General features: G+C 39.6%; 1 protein-coding gene across 1 annotated transcript in view; it reads left to right on the top strand.

Annotated features, from left to right (window-relative positions):
* Pon3 (paraoxonase 3) overlaps positions 1–10,088 on the top strand; it is a 29,598-nt gene that overhangs the window by 14,108 nt on the left and 5,402 nt on the right. Inside the window, exons 4-6 of the mRNA XM_021189240.2 lie at positions 1,022–1,187; positions 4,871–4,997; positions 8,866–9,066. Of these exons, the coding sequence (XP_021044899.1) occupies positions 1,022–1,187; positions 4,871–4,997; positions 8,866–9,066 (494 nt within the window). The remainder of the gene's footprint in view (positions 1–1,021; positions 1,188–4,870; positions 4,998–8,865; positions 9,067–10,088) is intronic.

Below are 10,088 nucleotides of genomic sequence, written 5' to 3'. Positions count from 1 at the left end.
TTCGAGGCCAGCCTGGTCTACAGAGTGAGTTCCAGGATAGCCACGGCTACACAGAGAAAACCTGTCTTGAAAAACCAAACCAAAAAAAAAAAAAAAAAAAAAGAATGATTACTTTGAGGAAGTAGAAATGAAGAAGAAGAAGTCATTAATGAAAAATAAGGAATAAAGCAAGATGGAGATTGGGGGTCATATGCAACAGAGGGTCAGGGAAAGAGGTGACAGACTTAAGAGAACAGCAGACGGGTGTCTCATCCTCAAGAAAAGAGGGAGAAGAGAAGAACTGAAGGGTCATTCACAGAAAGGAGTCAGAGACAATTTACACCAAATGCCATGGTGTTTCCAGAGAGGAAGGAGGCAAACCATCATTCCGGGTGAAGCAGTATGGCATGTGGACTTCATGAAATGAAATACATTTAGGATACATGAGTGGAAAACAGAATGAAGTCTCTATGACAATGAACCCGAAATCCAATGGTCCATGGTGACTTCCAGATGATGGTGACAACCTGTGCTGACTTGTGGCTGGTGCTATTTATGACTACATACTGTAACTGGTGGGGGGATGAGATCAATAGAGTTAATTTAACCACACACTCCTTCTCTATTCTTTAGAAACGGAAACAGTCACTATCAAGATGGAAAAGAATCTTCGCCATCATACATTTCAGTTGCTTCATTTTACAGAACAGCACCCCAAGGCGTAGGCAGACCAAGGGACTCTAAGAAAGTAACACAGCTTGGTCCCTTGCTTTGTAATCTGTGGCTTGATTCTTTCTAAGTTAAAAATGCTTCCTTTTCTCAAAAGTGGTGCTTCCTGTATTCACAAACAAAGAGTGACATTGCTGGCCAAGCCCCTCCCCCAGATCAGAAGATGGCTGTAGCTGACAGAGGGAACAATCCACCAAATCAAAATGAAGTGCAGAACCTGGAACACTTTGGTTTGGCTTTGAGATTTTGGCTTCCATACGAAAATAGCATTTAAATATGCACATGTGCGTACACTGGTTCTCTGTTTCTGCAGGGCTTAAAATATCCAGGCATGCCAAACTTTGCACCGGACATACCAGGAAGAATCTTCCTGATGGATCTGAATGAGCAAAACCCAAAGGCTCAAGCACTGGAAATCAGTGGTGGCCTTGACCAGAAGTCACTAAATCCTCACGGGATCAGCACTTTCATCGACAAAGGTACGAGCCAAATGACTAAGAGAAAGGGAAGTTGGAAGGAAGAGATGCCATAGACTCCCTACAGCTCAGCATTCATTCTAAAGCTATAGGGCAGGTGCTATTCCACCAAAGAAATGTAGGGAATAGTTCCAAAAGTTTTAATGTTCACAGGAAATGTTTTTTTAAACAGTGCTGTGAAGAAGGAAGGCTAACCTGAGAGGCCCTAGTGGGTTCCTTTCATCCACTTTCCTTCTTATTTGACTCCCATAACCTGTTTAAATAAGAAATCAAACATATAAAGTGAAGGCCCTTTGAAAATAGTAATATAACACGAAAAAAATCATACCATAAGGGGAAAGAGATAAATTGGAGTCTTGGAAACTGAAACCCCAATTTTGTGCCTAATAATACCACCAGGAAAGTGAAAAAAATGCTCAAAGAATGGTAGATAATATCTACAAAATAGTGTCTGATTCAGAGCTCATACAGACTATATACATGAGTGTTACAACTTGTCTTAATTACTGCTCTATTACTGTGAAGAGACACCATGACCCAAGTAAGTTGGGGAAGAAAGTGGGTTCCTTTCATCCACTTTTCTTCTTATTTGACTCCCATAACCTGTTTAAATAAGAAATCTTGCTTATACCAAATAATAAGGTAAGTCAGAGCTGGAACTCAAACAAAGCAAGAATCTGGAGACAGGAGCTGATGCACAGGCCATGGAGGGATGCTGCCTACTTGATTGCTCATTATTGCTTGCTCAACCTGCTTTCTTATAGCATCAAGGACCACCAACCCATGAATGGCACTACCTGGGTCCTCCTCCATCAATCACTAATTAAGAAAATATCCAACAGTTAGATCATATGCAAACATTTTCTCAATTGAGGTTCCCTTCTTTCCAATGACTCCAGCTTGTAACAAGTTGACATTAAACTATCTTGTATGCCCCTTAGCATCCAAAAGACAAAGCTGTTTCAATGTGGACAGGTATCTGAATAGACATTTCTCCTATGAAAGTGTACAAATGCCAGTTAAGGTGTTAAGAGACATTTGACAATTTTAGCAACCTGTGAAAATGCATATGAAGTAAAAACCAGTCACTTCTTCATATCCAAAAGGATGAGAATAATAAAAGGGACATGAGGCTAGGTACAGGGCAATGAGTCACAGTACCTACCCATTGTTCTTTAAGTGTAGACCCTAGTTTGAATCCTCAGCACCCCTAAGCTAAAAAGCTAAGTATGGTGGGGTATAGGGAACTTTTGGGATAGCATTTGAAATGTAAATAAAGAAAATAATAATAAATAAATTTAAAAAAAGAAAAATCTAATTTAAAATAAATTAAAAATTTAAAAACAAAAACAAAAAAAGAAACAGTTTGTCAGTTCACAATATTGTGTTGCCATGTGATGCAGCAACTTTGCTCTCTGATGTGTGACCAACAGGACGGGCGACACTTCTACACAAATATTCCCACATGAATGTTCCTATCAGCCTTTTTCCTAGTACATGCCCATTAACTGATGAGCATGAAACATAGTTTATACACTAGACTACAATACAATACAAAATCATTTGGCAATAGAAAGAATGAGCTGGGATAGTGTACTATGACACTGGGCAGAGGCTGGGAAGAAGGGGAAAGGGAAAGGTACAGCTAAACAGTGGGACATCTATATGGGGCCTGATGTAAGTATTCTGGAACTAGGTAGTGGTCATTACTACACAACTCTAAGAATATACTAAAAACCCACCAAATTTTACATTTTGCCAGACTGAATTTAATGGCATGTGACTCACATCTCAAGAAACTACCTCAGAAACAAAACTTATATTATCCACTCTGAAAATAGCAATCTTTAGTACCTTTTTGCTGGTTTATATCCCATAATTCCAAACTAATTTAAATGTCATTTATTTGTGAATCCATTGAACATATAGATGCCATTGTATAAATAAAGGGGGTATCCCCCTGCCTCGGCATTTGTTTCTACTTACTAGTTTTCACTCCTCTTTTCTTCTCTAAATGTATGCAACATACATAACTCACCATAAAAATGTATGCAACACATTCATTACTGGAACCTGAGAGTCCAGAACAATGACTGAGACAGAATAGGGACTGAGCAAACAGGTATCTGGGGGAGCGAGTGAATATGGATGCGATGGCATCGGACAGCTTACATTAATACTCCATTTAATAAGATGGAGAAGCTGGACTTGCCAGGAATGTGGTACAGGGTTGACTTCTCTGAGTAACTCTGGCAGCTTCGGAGTTAGAAGGTAGGTGGTTTCATTTATCCTGTGTCTCTTACTCGGTAAAACTAGGGAAGCACATTGTACTTAATCCCTCACAGCCAGGACTTCTTTGCCTGACACTGCGCTGGCTAACGCATTCCAGTGAGAGCTGAGTAGTCAGATCAACCTAGACCATTTCACTGTATAGGATGTGAGAGTTAGGGATATCAGGAGCTGAATATCCTAAGATAGGATCAGCTCATGGATTAACTGCCAGCCATACACTTTAGCTTCCAGGCGTTGAATGTACCATGATTGACAGCCTATTTTATTTATTTATTCATTCCTTAATTAAGGGATTAATTCACCAGACCAAAATGTCCCACAGAGAACTGTCAGGATAGAGTGAGGCTGTAGAACCAAGTTTATCTTCATAAAGCACCTCTTCCACCTAGTTTGTACGGAATAGCTTAATGTGGTCAAGGGCCCTGAATGTAAATTTCATATGTCAGGCCTCAGACCTGCTCCGTTACATGTTCGGTAATTACACGGAGGAAGCGAACAGGAACAAGAGATACAGAACAAATTTCACGGTGAGAGGACAGGACCAGACTAGTCCCTCAAATGCTCAGACCTACAGCTTCTGATAAGTCCGTGAAGGTCACTGCCCTCAGTCTTCTTCATGGCACTCTACATTCCAGAGTGAAAACAGGAAGCTGGGAGCATTCTTGAGGTTGGCGATGCCCAGGATTAGCTGGCTTGTTTCCGTTGGCATGTTTACTTTACAGGTTCACTGAGTTCAGTAAATATAGTTACTCAACTCAGGTATTTGACTCGTGTTAGAAGTTCATTGTCCAGCTGGGAAAGGACTTGTTTGAAAGCGTTCGAATGCCCTGAGGTTTCTTGAACTTTTGTTGAAATGTAGACCTTTGTGACACACCCCCAAATTTCTCAGCGGACATGATTTGTTTCCTGACAAACCATCCAGGAAAGTGACTTCATGTTGGCCTACCACTGAAGTTCCAATTCTTCTCTTTAGAGGAGGCGTGCTAGCGATGCTGTGGAGACCGTTGCACAAACATCCACGCTTTGCACCATTGCTTGGGAAACTTGCTATGTTGATAAAATCGCTGGGATATCCCCTACTGGAGTTTCAATTTCTCCAAAAACAGAAGCATCTAGCATTGGTGTTAATGACCTGACAGGCAGGCAGGACCATAAAAGCAGCCGTTGTACAGTAGTAACCTGCCTATGTAATGCCAGAAATTCACAACTGGAACCTTGAAGCTAAAGATAAGCTTGGGAACATAGCAAGACCCCCATCTCAAGGCAAAACCAAAGCCCTGGGAGATAATTGGGTTTTTAAAGATGCCTAATAATGGTTCCAAGAAGCTCACTTAAACTTCATGGAAATTGTATCTTCCTTTGAAATTATCTCTCCCCCTCCCCCTCCCACTTAGACAACACTGTGTATCTTTATGTCGTGAATCACCCCAACATGGACTCCACTGTGGAGATATTTAAGTTTGAAGAACAACAACGCTCTCTCATCCACCTGAAAACTCTAAAACATGAACTTCTTAAGAGGTATGGAGTTAAAACCACGTGTCCGCCCATCTATTTCTTCAGCATCTCTGCTGTGCACCTTGCTTTCTTCACTTCAGCAGGCGTTCTTTAGCTTTTGTTTTGCAAGCTGAAGTTTTTTTTTTTCTCTCTCTAAAGCTTTCTAAAGCTTCCTGTGGTGGAACTGCCCAGCGCCTCAGTAGAAATTGCTGTGTTCAGGATTGAATGTCTCTATATTTTCCAACTTTTTGAAAGCTCTTTAATCCTATAAAGGTGCTCAATTAGATTCCCAGCTCCAATTCCAACCTCTTTGCCACAGCAACTCAATACTGTGCTCTCCTTAAACACCTACTCCCTCTGCCAATTGTCGTGGTAGATTGTGTTCTCTGAGTCTTACCCACTGGGTATTATAATCAACCTCCAGATGGGTTATTTCTTTATATCCAATTCCTTAAAGCAGAAGCTGATAAAAAAATTTAAATAAAAACAACCGATGGGAACTTATAAAAATTACCTTAAGTGTGCTGACTGTGTGCCAAGTCAAAATAGTTTATTTAACTTATTTTCACGTAGCATTTAGTAACAAGCCTAAGTAAACTGAGTCTCATAGAAGTTGTGGGCCACTTGGTCCTGTGAAGGTTCTATGCCCTAGTATAGGGGAATGCCAGGGTCAGGAAGTGGGAGTAGGTGGGTTGGTGAGCAGGGGGAAGGAAAAGGGGATAGTGAGCTTTTGGAGGGGAAACCAGAAAAGGAGATAACATTTGAAATGTAAATAAAGAAAATATCTAATAAAAAAGAGAAACCATAACGTTGCTCTTTGATGATATAAATATAGGTAGAGTGCAATATTTAAGTTTAAATTTAAGTTTAAATATTGCACTCTACTATATTTATATCATCAAGTTCTAATCAAGTTGATTTAGAACTTGATACCCAAGGAAATGAAAATTCTGCAAACATTCTATTCCATGTCTTTTATGTAGACAAGTTTAAATTTTGCAAAGGATTATCTTTTTTTCTGATATCAACTCACTTTTTTCTGACTTTCTATAATAAAATGCAGTATATCTTATACTTTTCTTGGAATTACTATAAATACATTGGGCATTGTGAAGGGGCAAAATAAAATCGGAAATTGTGTAAGTGAAGAAGAAAAAGAAAGAAAAAAAAGAAGTTGTGGGCCAAGTAGGTGGCGTGAGTCAACTTGTGACTGACGTAATCATGACATAAGCCTGGGTCCATCAAAAGTGAGCTCTTAATTTGCAATGATCACTATCATTCTTATTGAATTTAGAAGATTAATATTCTTTACTCAGTTTCAGGGTTTAAGTGGTAAGAGATATTTTTTCCCTCTTACAAACTAAAAGCATCACTAGGTTCTGAGGCCACAGTGGATCCAAACCCACAGGATTGCTAGGGAATGGAAAGTAAAGAAAGGGGATTGTTATGAGTTGAATGATGTTCTAAAATCTGCAAAATATTTTCCAAGTCGTCCAAATTTCACCTTTCTAAAATTTTGTATTAAAACCTGTCTTTGAATTTCTTCTACACATACCTCAGAACGTGACCTTGCTTATAAATACCCAATTAAGGATGAAGTCTTAGTGGAATAAGATATATCCTTAATCAGTAAGAAGGCAGACAAATGAAGAAGAGTGACACACAATGATGAATACTCTCCCAAACCTGAAGCGAGAGATCCACAGGTCAGGGAGTGGGACCTGATTGTGGAAAAGCCATGAACAGATCTTTCCACAAAGACTTCAGTGGGATCATGGCTCTGCTAACTCCTTGATTTCCATATGCTTACTCTATTGAACCTTTTAGAATAACTTTTGCTTTTTAATCCCTACAGTTGATGGTAGTTTATTATGACATACCCAGGAAACATACATGAGGAAGATGTAGAGATGCCCTGTCAAGTCACCCATTACTAAGTGCAGTTGACACTGCTTGAAATCAGGTTACCTCGAAGAGGCAACATAAGCCTTGTTTCACAGTGATCTGACCAAGGAGTTGATCTTGCGACCTCATTTCTCCTTAGTCGAAGGTGCCCCAAGGAACTTCTCACTCATGCCCTGTCAACTTGTTCATGTCCGAGTCACACCACTGCTATCCTGTGCTTTGAGAGCTGACAAATCTGCCATGGGAGGCGAGAGGTCATAGCTGTGACCTTTTGTGAAGTGACACCTGTGGGAACCCTCCCCAGAACTGGTTGAATTTGTTCCCACTTGACAGTGGAAATTGCCCAGGGAAACTGCAGGATCTAAGTAGGAGTCTGAGAAGGGTTCTAAGACACACATTGAGCAACAAGTACAAAGGCCAAAACAGAGCTTCACAGGAGGAAACTGTGAGACAACTTAATGCGGGGTGCCAGGCAAGACTGGAATACAATTTATGATGTCATTCAAGTTCTTTCGGCTGAGGGGGTACTCAGGCCAAGAAGGATGGATAGGCTAGCAACAGGACAAACTGCACAAAATTGCAAAACATTTCTGATTCATCCAAACTTCCCTTTCTTAAAATTTTATTTGTTTAAAACAAAACAAAACAAAAATCGACAGCAAAGCCTTTGGGCCCAGGAGATGGCTTGGTAGGTATAGATGCGTGCCAACAAGCCTGACAACCTGTGTTTGATCTCTGGGACATACATGGTAGAAGGAAGAGAACAGACTCGGACTTCTGCAATGCACTGTTACAGATATCCTGGAGAGCTCATGAGTGTGCACATGCGCACACGCGTTCATGCTCGTGCAGTGTGTACCCCAAAACACACAAACACACACAAAAAATGATAAATAAAAATCTTTCATCTGTCTTTTTAATTTTCAAGTCATATTTTGATGCTTTCTTTTCTAAAGATTGGGCATGCATTCACAACACTCGTTGTGTTATCAACTCAAAGCTTTCTTAAAAGAAAGAACAGAAGAAAGTGTACCACCCATTATCCTACTTGCTTAGAGAAAATGTAAATGCCAAGGTAGACTTGGTTAAGAGATAATGACAGGAAGGAATGCCAATGGCTCAAAGCTGTGTCGTTTTCTTTGATTTCCTCACTCAAGCTGCACACGGTGATCAAGGGACCTAGTGTCTCATTGTCCTCACTTAGGGTCCTAGGAGGACAGAATAATATACTCTCTGAAAAAATGGTTGCTATAAAAATACAATAGATCGCTCCTTGGTTCTCCAGCTCTTTCATTAAGAAACCACCCACAAGGCCTGGGGAGATGGCTCAGTCAGTATAGTTCTTATGTTATAAGCCTTCCGACTCAAGTTTGATCCTCAGAATTCAAGTACAAACAAATGCCTAGGCATGGTAGCACATGTTTGTAATCTCAGTGATGTGGAGACAGATATAAGGAAATCCTTGGGGCTTATGGGTCAACCAGCCTAGCCTACATGGGAAGTTCCAGGCCCATAAAAAACCTTAAGAATCAAGGTAGATGCAACTTGAGGAACTACACCTGAAGGTGACCTCTGACCTGCTCTCCCCCGACACACATATGAATATGCACACAAATACACACAAAGAAAAGAAGCCACATTGGTTTTGGTCAAAACAAGTTATATGACAGTGTTTAACTTTTAAAATTAAGCCTAATTCTAGAGGAAAAATGAAGATACTATATGTACCACAGAAAACTATCATTGACATCTATAAGTCTAGAATTTCATTTTAAAATGAAATGCATTTTCTTTTTTATTTAAAATCATAAATAGAGAAAATACATGGAAGTAAAATATGAATGCTTTATGGGATTAGTTAATTCATCTTAATCCAACTCAATCATTTAAAATGGATGAACACGTTTATCTAGGTAGATATTAGTAGCTTTGTCAATAATCAAGATATTCAAATACCTAATGGATTTCTCCATCTTTTTCTTTCTAGTGTGAATGACATTGTGGTTCTTGGGCCAGAGCAGTTCTATGCCACAAGAGACCATTACTTTACCAGTTATTTCTTGGTACTTCTCGAGATGATCTTGGACCCTCACTGGACTTCCGTTGTTTTCTACAGCCCAAAAGAGGTCAAAGTTGTGGCCCAAGGATTCAGTTCTGCTAATGGAATCACAGTCTCACTAGACCAGAAGTATGTTTTTGGGTTTTTGTTTTTTTTTTTTTTTTCTTTCTGCCCTTTGCCCTTGATACTTTGAAGAGCTCCTTACCTTAACAGATCCATTAGGTTCAGGTAGTCAGTATGTGAGTAAAGGGCTCATGGGTGCCCACAGTTCGTACTAAATTTGTGATCCTGAAAGGTGTTTGTTTTCCTGAGTTTCAAGTCCCCTCCCATAGAAAGAGAAAGACTCAAAAATATGGCCCTAGTTCCAAATTCTTATATAACTAAATATATTCCTCCCCAACACTCTTTCTGAAAGCAGGATGAATATTCCCTATCTCTGCACTTTATGGACCCAAATGTTAGCTAACCACAAGAATAAGGCCAGGTTAACCAAAAGCTCTTATTAGAGAAAGAAGCCCTCCTTTGGCATGTGATGGTATAGTCGTCAGACTTAGGATTATTCCATGTCTGTTTTTAAGAAAGCATGAAATTTTAAGAGCAAACGTTCTTGACAAATGATTAAAAAGTAAAGGCTTTCAAACTGGAGATATATGCTGAATAACAACTTTTAGATTAGAGATCATGAACAGAGATAATCCTTGTAGAACCTGCCTTTGGGCTGGATGTAGTGGTGCATGTCTTTAATGCCAGAACTTAGGAGTCAGAAGCAGGAGAATATTTGCGATTTTTGAGGCCAGTCTGTTCTACCTAGTCAGTTCCAGGACAGTCAAAGCTGCAGTGGCACCATTCTCAAACTAACAAATAAACAAACAAACAAAAACAAAAAACAAAAACAACTACAGAAAAGAAATTGCCTCAAAGTATTCTTTGTGTTTTAAAAACATGAATGTTATTGAGCTTCATGGCCACCCCATCTTTTTCCCAAGTACTAAGTTTGGAAGTGTAAACTATATCCTTGGAAGGATGCTCTTTCCTCCGTCTCCTCAGCAATGACATTGAGTCTGTACGTCATCTGCAATACTAGTCGTCACTTTATGGTCATATTTCACATCAGATGCCTATAAAACCTATCGATAATATTAAAAATACCA

Source organism: Mus pahari, chromosome 2, assembly GCF_900095145.1.
Source record: "Mus pahari chromosome 2, PAHARI_EIJ_v1.1, whole genome shotgun sequence".
Lineage (NCBI taxonomy): Eukaryota > Metazoa > Chordata > Mammalia > Rodentia > Muridae > Mus > Mus pahari.
The sequence above is the reverse complement of the archived record's forward strand: the minus strand, read 5'-3'. Positions and strand labels throughout refer to the sequence as shown.